Source organism: Podarcis liolepis (genome assembly GCF_965112155.1).
Source record: "Podarcis liolepis genome assembly, chromosome: 14".
NCBI classification, from domain to species: domain Eukaryota; kingdom Metazoa; phylum Chordata; class Lepidosauria; order Squamata; family Lacertidae; genus Podarcis; species Podarcis liolepis.
The window spans coordinates 28,594,990-28,616,072 of NC_139569.1; the positions used below are offsets into that span (position 1 = coordinate 28,594,990).

The 21,083-nt window shown below is 48.4% G+C and overlaps 1 protein-coding gene across 1 annotated transcript in view; it reads right to left on the reverse strand.

Annotated features, from left to right (window-relative positions):
* Positions 1–336: 336 nt before the first annotated feature.
* SMAD6 (SMAD family member 6) overlaps positions 337–21,083 on the reverse strand; it is a 56,319-nt gene continuing 35,572 nt past the window's right edge. The window contains exon 4 of the mRNA XM_083475146.1: positions 337–1,276. Coding sequence (XP_083331272.1) covers positions 735–1,276 — 542 coding nt within the window. The 3' untranslated portion in view covers positions 337–734. The remainder of the gene's footprint in view (positions 1,277–21,083) is intronic.

The window sequence follows — 21,083 nt, forward strand, 5'->3', positions numbered from 1 at the left end:
CATGGTCTTAGGGACGGTGGACCGGCCCACGGCTGAAAAAGGTTGCTGATCCCTGATCTGCAGGCTGCAACAGGACAAGAGGCTGATTTCTGTATGATTGTATACAGCAGAATTGTCTGTGTTCTTGATTATCATTGTTTAAGGGTAACTCGGGCCACCCAGGTAAAACAACTGTTAGGTTTGGGGAGTGGAGAGAGAAAACTTGCAAATGCAAAACTTCTCAGCTCCACTTTGGACTCCAAAATCCCTTTTTGTTCATATCCTAGAAGTACGTCTCCTTACATATTCTTCCTTTGGTTTTAAAAATTAGACACTTTGGGGCAGGGGGGCAAAACCTATAATGCAAATACTTTATTATCAACGAGTGTCCGGTATTAGCTTTTTTCTTCTTCTGGGTATTACTATTATTTTTTTTAATATAAAAAACTATACAGCCCAAACATGGCGCTACTTCCAATTTTTGCTGTATAATTTTTTTCCTCCTTAAAAACAAACACAACTGTATTGAAAGACCTCTAAGCCAAAGTGCATTTTCCTTTTTTTGTCCATATACACATTGCACCATACATAAATAATTACATTGTAAAAATGACTCCATAATTACAAGTATAATATATATTTTCATATAATATATAAAACTTTATATTAAATCTAGGTAGATGATATTTGGGGATAAGTCTCGTGTCCCGCTCGGCTCTCCTCCTCCTCCTCCTCCTCCTCCAAGGCTGGAGCGGCTATCTGTGGTTGTTGAGCAAAATCTCCAGCCAGCAGGGGCAGGAGGTGATGAACTGTCTGGAGTAGGAAGGGCCCCAGCCTTTTGCAAAGCTGATCCGGACACTGTTAGGGTCAAAAGGCCCGTCTGGGTACCCCAAGTCTGTGGCGTGCTGCAAGAGGCAAGACTTCTCATAGTCAAAGACCTTGATCGAGTAGCCAGGCATCACTTTGCGCACAATCAGAGTCCGGCAGTTGGGAATGTCCAGTGTTGGGGAGTTGATGAAGATGGGGTGCTCGCTGCGGTTGTAGGCCCACACGCCGTCCTGCTCCTTGCTGAGCAAAATCCCATATCCAATCTTACTTCGAGTCCGGCGGACAGTCTCGTTCCTGTTCTCCAGCTGCAGCTGTCCCAGGCAGAAGCCGTTTCCTTGAGGTAGGTCATAGAAGATACTGACGGACTGTTCGTACACGGTGTAGAGGCGCCCGACGCGCGTCCGGTGCTCCCAGTAGGCGACGTTGCACCAATGGCTTTGCTTAATTGCGTCAGGGGACATGCTGGCATCTAAGGAGAAGAGGAGACACAGAAAGGGCAAGTTAGTTTCCAAAGCAGCAAACCTCATGCTGCGTGTCCAACTGGCGTCAGAAGTGGACCTCCGTCACCCAAATGCAGCTTATCCCAAATGGGATTTCGTGTGTGCGATTTGCAAACCAGTTCAACTGGACTTCCAACAGGGCTGTGTTAGTGACAATCAAAGATTTAGGGCTTAGAAAGGAGCGTCGGGAAAATCCCCCCTCCTCCCCCCCCCGGTTCCTTTCCCTGCCCCTATTCCACGGCCCCAGGAAACAGAGGCAGAGCGATAACCCAAGGGTTGCCTCCCGTTGCCCCACTTGCAAAACTGCGCAGCCCAGGAATCGACATCCTTGAAAGGGGCCCTGGAAAGGTGAAGCTGCTTTCAAAACATGTAATCTGGAGAGCTCAGCAGGCTCTTTTCCAAAAAAAACCATTCGGGGGATTCCAAGGATGACCGTAAAATAAACAGAAAGTCCTCCTGCAAGCACCCTATCTGCGTCAATTCCCTGGCCGCCCCGCCTTTCGCTCGGCTCTTTTCTGCTGCCACAGCTGAACCACACTCAAGTTGTGCACACGCCCAGCATCTCCTGCCTCTCAAGTGCTCAGAGGATTTATTTCCCCGACTCTGTTAAGGAGGCTTAAGGCTGCCCACCCCCACTCCACGCCCCCTATGCCAAACACCGCCGTTCCTAGCTCAGGAAGAGCCAGGGCATCTGCCTGCCACGCAGATAAGTCACAGCATCTCCAGCTAGGACTGAGAAATATCCCTTGCCTGGGAACCCCAGAGAGCTTCTGCCAGTGTAGACAATGCTGAACTAGATGGACTCAGTAAAAGGCAGCTTCCCATGTTTCTCTGTGCCCAAGAGTCTGCAAGCTTGCAGATGCCACAAGAAGCTTACTCTAGTCAGCAGCGAAAGCTTGGAGGACAGGAGACCTGGCTCCATTAACCAGGTGTGGGTGGAAGTCCAGCACAATCCAGAGGTTTTACACGGCTAGCCACTGCGGTGGTCAATATTGCACACATCTTCATAGCCCCAAGACAGCTCAGTCGGAACTTAATCTTAGGGTCAGGGGTTCGAGCTCCACGTTGGGCAAAAAGGTCCCTGCATTGCAGAGGGTTGGACTAGATGGCCCTTGAGGTCCCTTCTAACTCTTCTTTGATTCATTCTTTGCTCCCCATGCTTGCTCTGGAGTGTGGGAGAGCACCTATACTGTTCCAGGGCTGTTACTGTACGTACACAGACTCCCAGGCTCTGTGCCCCACAGCCCCGGGTAACCCAGTTCGTAAATGGGATCCTTTTGTTGTTGTTGTTCTTCAAAGAATGGCGGCGTTGGAAGGGTTCCAAAGGATCATCCAGCCAACCCCCTGCAATGCAGGAATCACAGCTAATCCCAAGAGTCTTCAGGCATCCAACCTGGTGGGCACAAGGCTGGCAAAGATTGATCCAAGGTCCTTGGTACCTTCCAGATGTTTTGGAATCTGCCTCCCACCAGCCCCAGCCAGGATAGTTGTCAAGCGTTGACCAAGTCTGATGTGAGGCAGATTCCAAAACATCTAGATGGCACCGGGCTGGACGGAGAGTCTGCCAGAGGGCAGTGGAAGGGCCAAGGCAAGTTCAAGCCACCATGACTCCTCTCGAGTCTCAAAGATTCTCACCCACTGCCGCCAAAGTTCAGTGAAAATCCACAACCCCCCTCATTTTCTTCCCTGACCAAAAGAGCTGGATGTTGCCTTCTATTCTGCAGTTCAGAAAGAATGCCAGAGATAACCCTGGAGTCTGATAAATATTCCAACCCAAACGTTTTGGAGGATTCCTATGGAAACATTTCCCCAGAACTCTCCAAAATGCTTCCCCTCCTACTCCAAGGAACTCTGTCAAAGAGATGGGAGCCCCTTCCTTTCTGAAAGCGTCTCCCCTGCCTGTACACCATTTCCCTGGCCAAATGGGGCTCAGCCACTTAGCAAATGCCAGGCTTCGATTGGTAAGCAAACAGAGAATCAGGAGGCAAACAATGATTCTCTGCCTGCTCCTGCGTGTGGGGACTGGTCTCTCCAGCTCTGGCCGGACTTGGCTCCACCACTGTGGCTGTGAAGCACCAGGCCAGGATTCTCAGTTCAGGGCGGAGCTACGGACCTGGCAAGGAGCTGGTATTCAGCTCCCTGACAATCTATCACGAGACGGCGGCCTCCTGACCCCTCTGCCTTCATACCTTCAAGTCCGATTAACTCGCACACAGGCTGATGCCATCATTTTGCTTGAGAGATTCCATTGACTCACCGGATTTCAAAAACAGGGGGCTAGTGCCCCTGCCCCGCCCCACTCCACACTGCCCCCACCTTCCCCTTTCATTCTCAAATTTCACTGGCAGGGGAAATATAGACCCCGCTTGCCTGGAGAACAATCTCTGGAACTGTGCAGCTTTGTTAAAAGAGAGTTTTAACTTGAGAGTTGTAACTCTACAATTTTAAAGGGGGAGAAAGGGAAGGGAGGGGGGTGGAGATAATGGTGCTTTCCCCACCTCTCAGCCAGACAATGCAACAGGCTTAATAATCCGGCTGGTGCAAGAAAATGGTTTCATGTTTTGTCAATCAACCAAGCCCTTGGGGATTCTCAAGAGTAGCAGTTGCAGGGGGGGGATGTTCTGTTTTTTTCTTTTAAGTGCATACATGAAAACAGCTTTTCTTCTTTGGCTCATTTGCTTGTGTTAATAATTTCCCGATCGTTTGGTAGATCAGTTTGCCCTGAGCTGTGATCCCTTTGACGTGGGATTTATTTGGACAGTTTATGATAAACAAGTGAAACAACAACAAACAAATGGAACACAAAGAAAAATGGAAAATGATTTCATGGGGGTGGGGAACTGCAGAAACACAACAAAACAGGCCTGGTAGCAACTCCCAAAATTAAATGCATTTAAAAGACAGAGGCTTGGGTGACCTAATTGATTTAAAAGACCCGGGTGACCAGAAAGGGTGAACAAAAAGATGAAAAGTTGACCCCAGGAGAACCTCCCTGCACAGGCTATTCCAACTGGGGTGCCACTGCTGACGGCTGCCCAGCTGGCTTCATTTGGTGGGGGCACCGAAAGGTTTGGGTAGCCTAATTATGGCAGAAAGTGACTTTGGCCTGTTCCCAAGTTACCAACAGCAGTGGTTCTCCAAGTGGGGGGGGGTACTGCTCCCTGAGGGATGGAGTACTGAGGGGGGCACTGGGGGTGTAAATGGCTACCAAGACTTCTAAAAGCTGCCTTCACTGGACCAAGTTCATCAATGTTGTTGGATTAATTCAATTAAATAGTTTTAACTGGATTTTGAATAAATGTGCAATTCACTGCTGCTATTTTGAATGTTATTGTGTTGTTATTTTCCTTAGTGAGTCGTGCAGACCGCTATTGTGAATAATGCTCTTTATAGGATACAGTGGCAGACACTGGGGGTAGGTTTAGGGAACCAAGCATTTGAGAACCACTGGCTTACAGCTTTAAATGAGATAAAGCCAGCACTTTAAAATGATGAGCTGGAAACAGACTGAGGTGGCAATGGGGGGAGAGTAGAGCTGGCAAAGCACAGGTGCTATAAGTCGACCCACTTAATCTCACATCCATGCTCTGGACCCCTTGCAGTCTCCGGACCTTTCTTAAAGGCTGATCCATGTATAATGCAACAGTCTAAACGGGACGTTATCAGAACATGGGGAATAGGAGCCAAGGTATCACCATGCAGGTAAGATGACAGCTTGCAGATCAGCTGATAAAAGCCACGTTGAGCCACAGAGGTCACTTGAGTTACTAATTCCGTTGCTGTATCAATAAACACCTCAAGATGGCAAAGCCAATGTTTTGGGGGGGAGTGCAACCCCCATCTAGAACAGGCTGCTCACCTGTATATGTGCATATATATACGTCTCTCAGTGTGCATGCGTTGATAGATATAATTGTGGAATCTAGAGGTAATAAAAATGTATTCTTTCTAGGAGGAAGGAAAACAAAAGCACCTCAGATTTTCCAGTTTTCCAAAGGAGGTGTCCCTTTGAGACCCAGCACTTAGCCTCCGCTCTGAGGGGAAGGATTCGAAAACCTGAAGGCAGCTTAATTGCCCAACCTTGTGGAGGAAGATGCAGTTCCTGTTGAACTCTGAAACCCATTCAAGGGAAATAACATTGACTGGAGGGATGGGGTGGGGGCGGCGGAAGAGACATGGATGTCACGTAACTTAGGGCTTCCAGCCAGACCCCTGGAACTCAGCCACCTGCCTCCAACCGGTTTGCTTGGGCTCAGAAAGCAACAAGTGGCTTTGTGGTCCTTGCAAAAAATTCCACGGGCAACTTCCTTGTGGGGGGAAAAGGATGTCATTCAGAGTCACCTGATAATAAATGCTGAGCCCATTGGCAAAAAAGGGGCTTCTCTCCACTTTGACAAACGGCAGTCTTTTCATCCCTGAAAACTGTGCAGGATATAAGGGCTGCTTGCAACCTGCCTGGAATAAGACAACTCCCTCTGGCAACTGACATGAAGATCTGGGATGAAGGACATGACTTCCCAGTGTTGTGTAGTTGCTACAGCACTCTACTAGGACCAGAGTTTATATCTGCACTCTGCCATGAAGCTCACTGGCTGGTCTCGGGCCGGACACCCGCTCTCAACCTAACCCACCAATATAGATGGCATTAAAGGAAGTTTAGGGACACGGGTGGTGCTGTGGGTTAAACCACAGAGCCAAGGACTTGCCGATGAGAAGGTCGGTGGTTCGAAACCCCGCGACGGGGTGAGCTCCCATTGCTTGGTCCCTGCTCCTGCCAACCTAGAAGTTCGAAAGCACGCCAAAATCAAAGTGCAAGTAGATAAATAGGTAGGAATCTGGCAGGAAGGTAAACGGCGTTTCCGTGCGCTGCTCTGGTTCGCCAGAAGCAGCTTAGTCATGCTGGCCACATGACCCGGAAGATGTACACCAGCTCCCTCGGCCAATAAAGCGAGATGAGCACCGCAACCCCAGAATTGGCCACGACTGGACCCAATGGTCAGGGGTCCCTTTACCTTTACCTTTAAAGGAAGTTTGGACAAATTCATTGAGGAGGAGGCTATCAATGGCTACCAGCCACGATGGCTCTATGCTCTGCACCAGGGATAGTAATGTTTATGAATACCTGTTGCTGGAAACCACAGGGGCAGAGGGTGTTCCTGTGTTCAGGTTCTGCTCGCGGGTTTCCCACAGCTATCTGGCTGGCCACCGTGAGAACAGGGTGCTGGACTAGATCAGCCTTGGTCTAAATCCAGCAAGGCTCTTCTTATGTTCTGACTGTTTTTAAAAATAGTAGAGCAGCTCTCAGAGGTATCCTCCAAATTGGACTTCTTACTGTCCGACTCCCCTTTTAATTGACACCACGCACAATCCTTGCTTCTTTACTTGATTTTACCCTGCATTACTCAGATGGAGCCAATCTGAATGCTTTGCCTTTCCCTGATCTATTCTGCGTTTCTTTAAACTACAAAACTTTTGCACAATGTATTCTGATTTTGCTCGCCATAAGGCGAATCAAGGGACTGTGCAGGGCATCCAATCCCTGCAACCAACCACTTCGAAATTTATTCCGTGACCCTTCTTTTGCTCTAGAGACCATGCTGCATATTTTCTCATTCATAAGACTCAGCCCACGACGAATATCCTCAGTAAGAAGTAGCTGAGTAAGGAAGAAGTAAAATTCCCCCTGCAGAAAATGGTACTTTAAAGCCAGAAAATGTAGCCGTCAACCTCCCCTGCCCCCCTCCCGCCCCAACACTACTTCGAATCATTTTCATCAAGCCAGTATACTTAAAATACATCAGCCTTACAAGTTTCAGCTGGAATGCATCACTATAAAACAGAGCTAAAGCCTGCCTCCAGAACTATCCCATTACATTAAGAGCTCCAATGGAGAGCAAGGGACTTATCTGGTGGTGGAAAACTTGCAAGAGGCATGGCCTGCAACCAACTCCGCCAGCTCCCTCCCTCCCTCCCTCCTCAAAAGCTTTCCCTCCCTCCTTATTTCATTATTATGCAGGAGGCGAGATTGGCGGGTCCCAAGACAGGCGATCCGTGACAGGTTGGGGGGGGGCATTGTTGGAGCAGCGCTTTCACAGCCCCAAACTGCTTGTTTGTACAAGCCAACTCTTCAGAGACATACCTTCGGAGTTAAGTCAGCCGTCAGCTCGCTTTACTCCCCACACCCCTCCCTCGAAAGACCCCTCCCCGCCTCTTTATGTTGCTTCTTGAGGTTGAGTGCATGGGCGGAGGACACACACAGAGAGGGCCCACGGCAAATCGTGGTTTCCGTAAGAGCTGCCCCCCAAATTTTGCCAAAAGAAAAAAAGTCAAAAGGACTTTAGAGGTACCTCTTGTGGGGCGGGGGGAAACTCAGGGATTATAGGGAAGCCAGAAAGCAAATCTCCCGAGGGTAGGGCTGTCCACACACCCCTAGTTTCAGAAGAGTGGTTATAGGATGGTTTGGCAACGCTGAGAGGGTTTGCAAGGCTTCGGATCACTATTCCATTTAAGATCATTGGTGCTTCCACCAACAGACCAGTGTTCTGACAGTAGAGAGACAAGCAACATGTGACTAGAGCAGCCTTCACCAACCTGGTGCCCTCCAGACTACAACTTCCATCATCCCCAGCCAGCTGTATGGCACGGGAACTGATGGGAACAGAGCCGCATTGGCCCCTGGGGGCTGATGGGAGTTGTAGTCCGAGACATCCAGGTGGTATCATGTTGGCGAAGGTTGGATTAAACTGTGAGCCTCGGCTGATTGCGGAGGACCCCTTTGCCACAGGAGGGTGGGTGGGTGTCCCCGACACAAGGGATCTGTGCAAATGTTTTATCCTCTGGCTTCAGCGCCTAAGTGCAAAATAACATGCAGCAGTTCTGCAAAAACTAAGCACTGCCGTGCTATTTCATTTCTAAAAGACAGAACTCACCAGCTCCTTTTTAAATGCCCTTCTTAGAAAAGCATTCCCCTGCCTGCCCCCTTTTGCTGGCTTTATCTCTCCCTGATCCTTGGAGCGTGGCCCAAAGCCAGCGCTGGTTATTAATTAATCTTGAGGGTGCAAGTTACATTCCTGGCAAGTCTCACCACTTCCTGCACTGGCTGAGGCAGTGGGCATCGTTTGCCCTGCGCTTCTGATAATAATGCAACCGCAAGACCTAGCAGAGAACATTCACAGCTTGTTACCCACAACAAAGAAACCCCAAACTCTACAGACGGTTTTTTCCCCCTTTTGCGTTTTTTGATGGAAAGCACACAGTTAAAAACAGGGGAAGGGGAAGAAGCCTTGAAGAGAGGCGTGAGGTTTTACTAGGAATGCCAAAATGGCCTGTGACCACCTGGCGCCCCCCAGATGGTTTAAACTACAACTCCCATAAGTCCCAGCCTGTTTGGGAGCTATAGCCCAAAACATCTGGGAGGCATCAGGCTGGCCTTGAGAGTTTAGAACAGGATGAGGGAAGACAGAGCCTGGGATCAAATCCCCTTTTGGCTGAGGATGTCTCCGGAGGATGCAAGCTTTAGGCAGGGGTCGGCAACCTTTTTCAGCCATGGGCCAGTCCACTGTCCCTCAGACCATGCGGTGGGCTAGACTATATTTTGAAAAAATATATGAACGAATTCCTATGCCCCACAAATAACCCAGAGATGCGTTTTAAATAAAAGGGCACATTCTACTCATGTAAAAACACCAGGCAGGCCCCACAAATAACCCAGAGATGCATTTTAAATAAAAGGACACATTCTACTCATGTAAAAACACGCCGATTCCCAGACCGTCCGTGGGCCAGATTGAGAAGGCGACTGGGCCGCATCCAGCCCATGGGCCTTAGGTTGCCTACCCCTGCTCTTAGGCTTTATACTACACCGGCTCACCCTGGAAAACAGCCCACTGTTACAAAAATCCCATCTTCTGCTTGGCCGACTTTTGGCCTCTGGCTCTGCCCACTGCTACTCGCATGCGGCCCCCAGAAGCTTGCCTGCAAGGGAGTGTGGCCCTCAGGCTGACAGAAGTTCCCTGCCCCCGTAACAGACAAAGCGCCTCAACAGGGAACCCAGCAAACAGGGAGCCAAGCCACCCCACTGCCGGGATGAAGCTGGAGTACCTGAAATTGTCCAAAAAACTGACACAACCATCATTACTGAAAATGTAGACAGACAACATGAAAGTTTGCTGCTCTAAAGAGCTTGTGACATGGATGTGAGCGGCAGCTAGAATTTCAATAGCCCCGTAGTCTTGAAAGATCTACATCTGTGGTACAAGACTTTGGCTACTGCGGAAAAAGTAATACATAAACTGCACATCTCCAGAGAGATGAAGGACCCAGGCTGCTTTTATGTCATCTGGTGGACAATGTTAGAAACTCAGGTATATAAGCTTGGTGCCAAATGGCAGCTCAAATCTCGGTTACAATCGCCACACAACGGAAGGCCTATTTGCCAGGTGGTTGGACTAAATGACCCCTGGGATCCCTTTCCAAAGCTACAATTCTATGATTCCATTTTCTGAGCCACATTGTTTGAGTGTAACTTGCTCTTACAGCAATTCTCTTGTCCCAGTATGCAAGAAGGAGAAACACACACACAGTGGAAGTGGAAATGGTATAGACTAAGGCAGAGGTTTTTAAACTGTGGTTGCCAACCTGGTGCCCAGAAAGCTCCACGAAGTCATAACTGGATCTGTGTTAGTAGCAAAATGCGCTTGGCGCCTGGCTCATTTCAAAAACTGCAGGTGGGATTTTATTTCCTATGCTTCGGACTTGGATGCTCAACATTCGCCATCCAAGTCATCTCAGGAAAGAGGGGTGTCTTGATTTGAATCAGCGTGCAGTCATTTCTTTCTCTTATTGTTTTCATTGCTTGCTTGCTTGCTTGCTTTGCATACGGTACAATGCTACCACACTTTGGGGTTGTTAGTACAGTGGTGCCTCGGGTTAGTCGCTTCAGGTTACAGACTCTGCTAACCCAGAAATAGTACCTTGGGTTAAGAACTTTGCTTCAGGATGAGAACAGAAATCGCGCGGCAGCAGCGGGAGGCCCCATTACCTAAGTGGTGCTTCAGGTTAAGAATAGTTTCAGGTTAAGAATGAACCTCCAGAATGAATTAAGTTCTTAACCAGAGGTACCACTGTAATGGCGATTAAGGAAATTTTAAAAAGGAACAACAACAACAACAACAACAACAACAACAACAACAACAACAATGCAGTGCTATTTTGGATGAGGGCTTTTGCAGGCCTCTGATCCTGTGACCTCAGTGCAGCCTTTGGCAGAGGAAGAGGGGTGAGCCGAAGGCCTAAGTAAAACAACCCCCTCCCTCACCAAAACCGACACCAGAGGCAGAGGAAAATCAGAAAGGGGTGTGTGTGAGAGAGACATCTGATCTGTTTGGCCATTACAAATCAGCAGGGTACATAAAGATCTGTGACTCAAAGTTCTTATTCTCTAAGGTTTATTTCCTTAAGAGGTCCTATCAAAAAAAAAAAAAAAATGGGGGGGGGGAGAGCAAGAGAAGAGAAGCTAGGCAGGACGTGACAGCCACTTTCTCCCCCCGCACACCGACAGAGTTGGTGGCGGCCATCGCAACACTGTTAGGAACAAAACAAAGCCGGAAACAAAACTGCACGGTTCACATTTTAAAAAAACAGAGCAAAGGGGGGGGAGGGAGCAAGCCCACACAAACATGGGATTAAATCAGCCCATCTCTAAGCTGGCACCCTCCAGATGTTTTGGGCTGTGATTCCCATCAACCGCCTCAACATCACGGCAGTGCTGGCAGCGGGGGCTGATGGGAGTCGTGGTCTGAAACATCAGGAGGGCACCAGCTTGGGGAAGGGCTGAGTTGAGTCAACATCTGCAAAAGATATCCCCGCCGAACCAAAGAGCAGGATTTCATTAAGTAAATTGCAACTTGGCACAAATTCTGAAAGAAAAAAAGGGGTGGGGGGAAGCCACAGTCAAGCCTGTAATTTAAGCCCCGCTTTCAGGGTGATGGCATGACTGCAACAGACTCCGGCTTCCAAGCTGACTTGAAATAAAATAACCGCCTGCCCCCCCTCCCTGGCTCCTGCAAGCTCCACCTCAACGACCCACAATGTTTGCAGGTAATTATAACATTAGGAAGAGCCTCCCTGCTGGGCAGATAGAAAAGAGAGACCGGAAAGTAGAGAGAGGATGGAGCCGCCATTGTCATCTGAAACAAATTTACCAAGTGACCAGGAGTGTAACTCTCTGGGGAGAAGCTTTTGACCACAGGGGTGAGCTCCAGAGTTGCTCAGCTCAGCAGCTTGCTGTGCTGGCACACCTACCCAAAAGCACACAAAAACTGAGCGTGCAAAAGGGAGTCAGCAAGGGCTGAAACGGTAGTCCAGGAGCCAGAAGCAGGTGTGCAAAGTCGGTCCAACAGGACGTTCAAGCCCAGGTTCAATTACTTTCCCCAAGCCCCAACCACACTGGAAACAGAATTAGTTCGCTGCAAGCCGAGAAGGCGGTTTGATAATGCTTTCCATTAGTCTGGTTGCTTCTTTCAATGCAGTTGTGCGAAAACTGGATGCAATCCCTTCCAGTGACTCAGCAGTGTGCAAATGCTCCCCACCAAAAGACCAGGAGGAACCTCACCAAAGGAAAATCACACACACACACACACACAAACACACAAAACAATGCCACCTAAAAATAAACCAACTTGTTATCAGCTCGCTGCCTGCTGCTAGTGGGCATGCTTTTTTGCTTCAACCCTGGCAGAAGATTTCAGCTCTCCCAAAGTTAACAAAAACAACCTTCCAACTTTCTGAGTTAAATGCAAAATTGGTAGGGGAAAAAGAAGGAGCAGCAGCAGCCCACATCACCAATTATTTGCTTAGACTGGGCTTGGCTTCTTGCAATTTTCCTGGCACTTAAGACTACAGTCTGTTATTTTGGAAGGCTCTCCACTGTATACAGAGCTCAGAAACCAGCAAGCTGACTTCCTCCATGGTCTAAACATCCGCATGCCGTCCCTAGCTGGATAAAACTGTGCACTTCAGGAAACAGCACAAGAACCCTCAGTAATTCTGTGTGCGGAGGACAAACAGGCATCACCAAGAAAGCAAAAAAGCTAAAGCAAGATTTCTAAAGCAGAGCCTTTCTGTGATCCATTCAACAGGGGGTTGTGATTGCAACACAAGCCATTTTATCCGGCTTCCAGAATATTATCTAATGCACCCACTGGATGCCTGAGGATCTCAGCATCACTCCTCAAATGAACAAGCACCGGACCCTTATGATTGCAGAGATGAGCTTGTTAGGTGGGGTGGCCCAAGGAGCCTGAGTCCTGGATGTTTTGCTCTGGGCCCTAGATGTGTTGCTTCTTCCTACTTTCGGGAGGGGGGGGGGAGCCTTAACATCTTATTGGGACATCCAATGAAGCTGAATGTTGGAAGATTCGGAGCATAGAGAAGGGGGGGAACTTCATCACACAGAGCATAGCTCAACTATGGAACTTGCTCCCAAAGGAGGCAATGAAGGCCATACCTTGCACTGCTTGAAAAGAGGGTTAGATGGATTCTCAGAGGATAAGGGAATCAATGGTTACTAGCCATGGTGTCACTATCTGAGGAGGTCTGCCTCTGAATGCCAGTTCCTGGGAAATTCGGGTGGGGAGAGTGGCTGTTGCACTCAGGTCCCACTTGCAAGCTTCCCACTGGAGTATTGGGTTCGCCATTGTGTGAACAGGATGCTGGACTAGACAGGCCATTGGCCTGATACCGCAGGGATCCCCTTACGTTCTTAAAGGCTATTGGGTAACCCACAAAGCTCAATCACAGAGCCCATACTTTGCATGCAGAAAGTCTCCCTTTTAATTTGCATTCTCTTCCGTTTCCCTTCTAAGGAAATTAGAAGGCAATTTCAAACATTTACAGGACTCGTGACTTGAACCGGACTTTTGGAGAGGCATCTAAGCAACAGAGGATTATTCGTGGAAAAGATCTTTGGTGATAGTCAATCCGCAAGTATGAAGGATCCTTTTGCCTGTAAATGTGAAAGGAAAAGCCTGTTTGGATGCTCCTTTTTTGCCCTGTGACCTTAAAAAACAAACCCTCTCATCAGGGCTAATACTATGTTCTGTCACTAGATGTCACTATTCTTAGTTTATAATTTGTCTACGCTTTTCTCTAGCACAGAAACAGAAGGAAAATGTACAGCAAAGCCTTGATACACTAGCATAAATTTATTCCATTTGCAGAAATGTGGGTCTGCAGGTAGCAGAATTTGGACTTTGGTATGGATTGAGAGAATATTTAATAAGCAGGGATAACTGAATGAAAAAAACAGACTCTTATTTCAATGGTCCTTTAATTTTTACATTCCCTATGTGTGTTTGCCCTCACAACTAGCCCTGTGAGGTAGGTGATGGCTACTTGGGTTCCCCATCCCCCGATGAGGAACTGATGCTAAAATATACAGTGACCTGCGTAAAGCCACATAGCAAGACTACTGTGGGTGTAAGACTTGCATTGCAGTCTGTCAGATGTGTCCATCACATCAGGGTACTGGCCGGCTATCATTTTCTGCCTGGTTGATAAACAGTGTGAGTTCCAACGTTTCTCAAGTCACTCAACCTGTTTCTTTGTGAGCTTGCCAGAGGCATCTGGTTGGCCACTGTGGGAACAGGATGCCGGACTAAATGAGTCTTTGGCCTGATTCAGCAACCAGCCTCTTATGTTCATTTATACCACCATCTGAGAGGGCAGGAATTGGGTCCTCTGTTTGCAGAGCAATTTCAACAGGACTGGAAAATGTAACTGGCTGTTTGCAAAGGAAAACACACACACACACACACCCCACATAGCCTCTTGCTCCAACTTAGACTAGAGAACCTCTGAATGTCCCAAAACGGTTTTCAAAACCGGGTAGCTTCCAAAAAAAAACCCATTCAGATGCGGCAGGGGGCATGAGGTTACCACAATATATTAAAAATAACAACAACTAGCAGTGCCCTGAGAAATGCAAGGAATGCGGGAGCATTGGAATGATTTAGCAGGAGAAAACATTATGGGAGTGCAGGACTTAAATGCAGCCTTCTCTCCACAGAGCCCATGCATTTGAAATGCCTTCCAAATTGCCACTGACATTCCTCATGTACCATCATCTCACAGCAATACAAAGTCATATTCTGCAGGGCAAATAAACATGTTTCCTCTCTCCCCTCAACCCCTTTCCTCAATCTCAGCTTTTAAAATGAAATAAAAAGGCTAATTTCTTAAACTTTATGACTCTGCTCCACTTGCAAGAAAGAAACGGTATTTGGTGCCCCTGCTCAGAACTGCTGACATTTCAGGGGAATGAAGTGACCGAGCAAATTACTGCGAAGTCCCCGGGGCTTTCCAGATGGAAACTGCACTCGTTGCTGACGTGTTTGGAGGTGCAGAGTCTTTTTTCCCCTTTGACGCAAGCGAGGGCTCCCGGTAATGGAAAAAAGGAGTCCGGTCTGTCACTTCGTCACTTCACGGTCCTGTGGCAAAGTGCAGGGGGGTTGTGGCCACCTAGGGCTGGTGGGGAAGGAGAGGGGCACTGGAAATTGCCTGAAACCAATTCCTCCACAAGGAAACTTCCAGAGGGGGCAAGAGCTGTGTGTCAAATATAATGAAGGGGCTTGCAAGCACACGTTCCTTGAGCACTTTGGCCTGGCCGAAATGCGTCCTTGGAAAGTGAAAATGCCTCTCATTTTCCTGGATGGATGTTGGAGAGGTGTGTTGGTGGCTTGTGCAGAAACCACTGGCCTTTGTGTGCCTGCAATCCAGCCTATTATGCAAAGGGTAGGGGGCACACCCATGGATAAACCCACTTTCGCCAATGACATGTGGCCCCCAAAAAGTTCCCTATGAAGAGATGTGGGCCTTCCCGTCCCCTGGGAGATGCTTTCATGGTGCCCAGAGTCCAGTTCAGCAGCTGCAATGCTTACACAGAAGGTAACTTAAAACGTACGGACACCCCAAACCCCACCACTGCCGGGTCAAAGGCAGCACAGCTATGGAAGGGTGACGGGGAACCAACGTTTATTCCCTGTGAACTCCAGTAAGCAATGGCAGAGGCACTGGGCTGGGCTGGTGAGGCAGAAGACAGGGAGCCTGACAGCAGGTGGCACCAGACCAACTAAGTCCAGTTTTGTCCTCACTGTTAAAATCTACAAGTGCGACCCCTGGGGTGAAGAAGGAGAAATAGGGCTGAGCGATATCAGATTTTCAACGTTGTGAAGCATCACCAGCTAATCACTGCGATACATCACAATGTTGAAAAGGAAAGAACACTTCCGCTGGCCTTGAAAGGCACCAGGGTGAAGTCACTGCTGCCAACGCCTGGCGCAGGGATGAAGGAGGCAGCTTGCCCACTCGGTCGGAGAAGCTAAGGCAACAGCTGGCAAGTTCCACTCGCAATATACTGCTGGGTCAAAACACCATTGCGACCTGGCCCTCAAACCTGTCCTGGATGATGTACCAATACATTGCCCAAGCCTAGGGAGGAAACTGGCAGGCAGGGCCACCCCCTGGTCAGTAAGTGAGTGGCTGGCTAAGGGCAGGCTGAGGTCAGCGGGGTAGGGCCCCCATTTGCCCCAGTGGATCTGCCTCCATGATGCACAGTGAATATGCGAGCACAAGAGTTCCCTGCCAAATGTTAGCACAGCTAATCAAGAGCACCAGACCCCTGGAGTCCTTATGGCCTTGAGGCTGGCCTCTCCAAGGTTGCTTTGTCCCAATACGGGCAAGAAAGGTTCTCAGAGAATGTGTAGTCTATTGGGTCCAAAATTAGCCTCTGGAAAGATCTGTGTTTGGGTTGTTCCCAAAACTACTCAGCCTGTCCTGAAAAGATAGCTGAACTAACAGCTCCGACCATGACTGAAGGCCTACCAAGTGCGTTTGTATAAATTTCAGGAAGTACTTTAAACATTTACACAACAAGTCATTTAAAGAGAAACCTGTTATGTCTCAAAAATGCAACCGCTAATCATTCTGGAGTTACCATCGGTCATTTCAGGCTTCCTTCCCCCGGAATATCTCCTTTTCAAGGACAGAAAATAAAGAATTGCTAAGGAACCTTCCTTTCTGGGCTTGAAACCTAACTATCTATATTCACAATGAGCCCTATAGGAGCCTCCAAGCCAGATTTCGCCAACCTGTTGCCCTCTATGTGTTTTGGATGACACCTCCCATCACAACAACAGCTGGGTCTGGTGGAAGCTGTGGTCCAGAGCATCTGGAAGGCACCAGAGTGCTAAGAACAGCTGCTCCTTGGAATCAAGAAACATCAAAACCTGCTTGTGGGTTCCTGTTTCTCTGGCCCCGGAGACTCTATCAGAGAAGGGCATTCATCCATTCTTGCACACTTTATAGAATTCGCAACCTATTCAATCTCCTGCTTCTTTCCACAGGAGGGGAGCAGCCTGGGATACTTTGACCAGAATTCTGCAAAGAAAAGAAGATAGACAGAGAAGAGGGCCAACGGTCTGGATGCTGGGTAAAGGCAAAAAACAGCCCCATTTCACAATTTCCTTAGAAACTAAGAATCATATGTGGCTGCAGGTTCCAAGTTTCTATCAGGGCCCAATGTGTGGGGCAAGAGAATGTGAGAAAAGGCTGAGTGCTGGATCAGGCAAGAACCCCTTCATAGTCCAGTATCCTGTTCTCACAGTGGCCAACTATGTGCCCCAATGGGAAGCTCCCACTGTACTTTCCAGAACCTCCAGGCCTGCCGGTTACTGGGCCTAGCAGAGTCTGACTGGGCAAGGAATGGGCTCTCCTCTTTGGGGTCATGGCTTCTGATCTGCTAGGCCCATCTCCCCCTTTAAATCTATTCCCATTTGCTACCATCACCACAACATCCAGGAGTGAATTCCGTACATAGCATAACAACCAATTTACTAGGCTCTACTGACAGTCATCGAGTAGATGTTTATAGGATGAATTCCACTGGGAAACCCCATTAAGCCTTAACCAGAGACCTTCAGCTGGCCGTAATGCAACCTTCAGCTTTTAACAGGGAATACGGAGCATCTTGCAAAGTGGTGCCGCCAAGGAAATGGCTAGACCTGAAGTAAGAACCCCATCAAAGAAAAGGAAATGCGTGCCCAGCCTCTGCTTGATCATTTGCCTAACTCTCTTGATTTCCACCTGCAGTACTCTTCCCCAAAAAATGAGCAAAACTTGAAAGCCTCCACATCGCATCATTCACTTGCAAGGAGGGCCCATCAGCTGTGCTGGCATTCCAGCTGATGACATCATCGCAAAAGGAAGAAATCTGATTTCCACCAGGGGGGAAACTAAGCAATTCTCAAAATAATCATCTGCACCCCAACTTTTAGGCAGCTGTTCTGTTTCCTCCATCAGGCTTTGTCTCAGGACAGTGTTCATTAACAGGGTGCCCTCCACGTCAGAACCAAACAAAACGTCACAATGTAAGTTAGCATGCTTTTGAGATCTCCAGAACCCTTCATCAGGCCGGATTCTGAACAAAGCAGTTTTCAGTCTCAAAACTGGTGAAATAGGGGTGGGTGGGTCCCAAAGCAAGTTTTTAGTATTTAAAAGAGGAGCAAGAGTGATGACAGCGAAACGAACTACCTCGCAAGGTAGCCGGGCTCTCCTTCATTGGAGGTTTTTAAACAGAGGCTGGACAGCCATTTGTCAGGGATTCTTCAGCTGTGATTCCTGGATTGCAGGGGGTTGGACTAGATGACCTTTGGGGGGTCCCCCTCCATCTCTTACGATTCTGAGTTTCCACTACCGGAAGACAGGACACAAATCAACCAAGGAAACAAACATTTCTGCATAAAGCAACTTGTCATCTAGGAGTGCCGTCTCCCAAAATGACGCTGAGGAATTTTAGCATCTCATTGCTCCACCGGGGCTTGCTCCTCAAAATCTGGTGCCACTTCTAAATATTTCAGATATTCTTCCAGCCATGGGAATTAGGGTTGTTGATGGAGGTGCCAGACTTGGGGTGGGGGGAGAGCATACAAACACCAACTCAGCATGCCAACATACAAATAACGCACCCTGGACCTTACAGATTTCCCATTAAAAATATGAACCAAATCTTTGGACACAGAGATGCTGGGGGGCTGGCTATACTCCAGCCCCACCAATATACGCCCAATGTTTATGATGTGCAACAGGGAAATGGAAAGACCCACAGACAGTTCACGTTATCAAATGCACAGCCAAAAACATGAGACAGGTAATCCTCTTCTGAATGAACGAAGCTCGATTAGAGATAATGAAATATAGAAACGCACATCCTCCTCCAAGTATTACATCACCATCGATTTCTAGATAGCTGGAATCTCCCGCTGATGGATTCATAGCCAGCTCCTCCCTACCAATCAATTTACAACTGCTGCAAGGTTGCTGAAACGCTGCCTCGTTTTCTACTTTTTTTTTCCTTTTATGAAGCCAGGATGGCTGCTCGTATATGCAAATGCGGTGCCGAAATCCACAAAAGATTCCAGCGCGCGCAAAATACCGCTTTGGGAATTCACGTTACGCCCCAGGCAACATGTGTTTACATTAATGTGAATGGGGGAAAGGCGCTCGCGGAGGGGAGGGAGGGGTGGAGAGTGCATGAAAACAGTGAGCATTTCAAAAGCAACAGACCCAGGAGCAGAGAGCTGAGGAGGCTAGGAGCTCCGAAAAAGGCCGCCGGGCAGCATTAAGGAACAAGCGAGGAACATGCAGCAGCAGAAACAAATGCCAATTCCAACTCCGCCAGGCCCCTCTCTGCGAGCACAGTTTTTGCTCCTGCCTTCGAGGGGAAAACTCATTTTCATAACCAGCTGTTTTTAATTGTGCATTCTTCGCAGCATGCCTAAATAAGTGGGGGGGGGTGATGGAAAGAACGCAGGGCTGATGGGGGTTTGCAGGGTTGGCGGGAGGGTGGGGGAAGAAGAAAGATCAGGGCTTTAAATAATTCTGGGCCGACTTGGACAAAAGTTGAGTGGGCTAGAAGGACGCAGAATTTGCCACTCCGGCCCTGTGAAAAGAAATATTCCAATCTGCAAGCTCTTTTCTGGCAGTCTTGGCACAATTATCCTCACTTAAGAAGAGAGGGCTCAGCGTCAGCATATTTAAGAACATGAGCAGCAACACAGCTATAGGACTCAACTCCCTCCCTCCAGAGCCCCAGAACACAAAATGGCTGCCACTGGAGGAGCAGAAGGTGTATATCGGCTGCCTCCTATACCCGAGAGAAAAGGACAACCGAATTGATCAAGAGGATGGAGAGACAGTCCTATGAATAAAGGTTGCAGCATTTGGGACGTTTTTACTTTAGAGAAAAAGGTGAGGAAGAAGCGACACAACACAAGTTTACAAAATTATACCTGGTATGACGAAAGCAGGCCGAGAAAAATTTTGTCCCTCTCTCCTAACGTTTTATTACATTACACAACATTACAGCTCATGAGAATCCAATGAAGCTAAATGCTGGACAATCTAGGGCAGGAAAAATATCGTTAAACTATGGAACTCTCTCCCACAAGAGGCAGGGATGGCCACCAGCTTGGATGGCTTTAAAAAAGGAGTAGGCAAATTCATGGAGGACAAGACTATCAATGGCTGCCAACAACAACATGGCTATGCTTTGCCTTCAGAGTCAGAGGCAGCATTGCTTCTGAATCCCAGTTGCTGGAAACGCCAGGAGGGGAAAGAGCTCTTGTGCTCAGGTCCTACTTGCGAGTTTCACACAGGCATCTGGTTGGCCGCTGTGAGAACAGGACGCTGGACTAGACGGGCCACTGGCCTGGTCCAGCAGGCTCTTCTCATGTACAGTGGTACCTCGGGTTACAGACGCTTCAGGTTACAGACGCTTCAGGTTACATACACTTCAGGTTACAGACTCCGCTAACCCAGAAATATTACCTCGGGTTAAGAATTTTGCTTCAGGATGAGAACAGAAATCGTGCGGCGGCAGCGCGGCGACCCCATTAGCTAAAGTGGTGCTTCAGGTTAAGAACAGTTTCAGGTTAAGAACGGACCTCCAGAACGAATTAAGTTCTTAACCCGAGGTACCACTGTACTTATGACTTTGCACCACTCCATTAGCAACAAGAACCAGGAGGAACGGCAGAGGGCACATAACAGTCTGAGCCACATTTCTTAGAGCTAATGGCTCCCAGTTGTGGCATCTGGTTGGGGTAGGGGAGAAATAACCAACAACTCGATGACAGGAGTCACCAGGAAGTCAGAACATTCTGGCCAATAACATTAGTTTATTTTGTACATTTATCACCCACCTATCTAATGCCAAGAACCCTCCCTCCCGGAGGGGGGGTGAGCCCATGGGGTTGCCCATCCAGCCACTGACCAGGCCCAGACCTGCTTAGCTTCACCAAGGTGGTGGGTTCATGAGCCTTCAGACCACATCCTGAGGCTCTATCCTGGGGTGGGGGAGCAAAGAAGCAAGGAGTTTGGAAAGGGTTTCAGTCCAGAGACTGGCCAGCTAACAAAAATAATGCTGGATAATTTCAAAATGGATCCCTATGTTTTCTTAGACACTCATAAATCTTTTGGTATCTGCCGCCAAAGCCACCTCCTTTGGGATAATCTCAACTTCCCTGAGAAGAGATGTGAGTGGCTAACCCAGATTTCACCAGCCTGGTGCCTTTCCTGATGTTTCCTGAACTACAATTCCCATCAGCCCCAGCCAGCACAGCCAATGGCCAGGGGTGATGGGAGTTGTAGTCCAAAACTGCCTGGCGAGCACCAGATTTGTCACCTGCATAACAGTGATTTGCGGAAGGCCAGTTTGTGAAC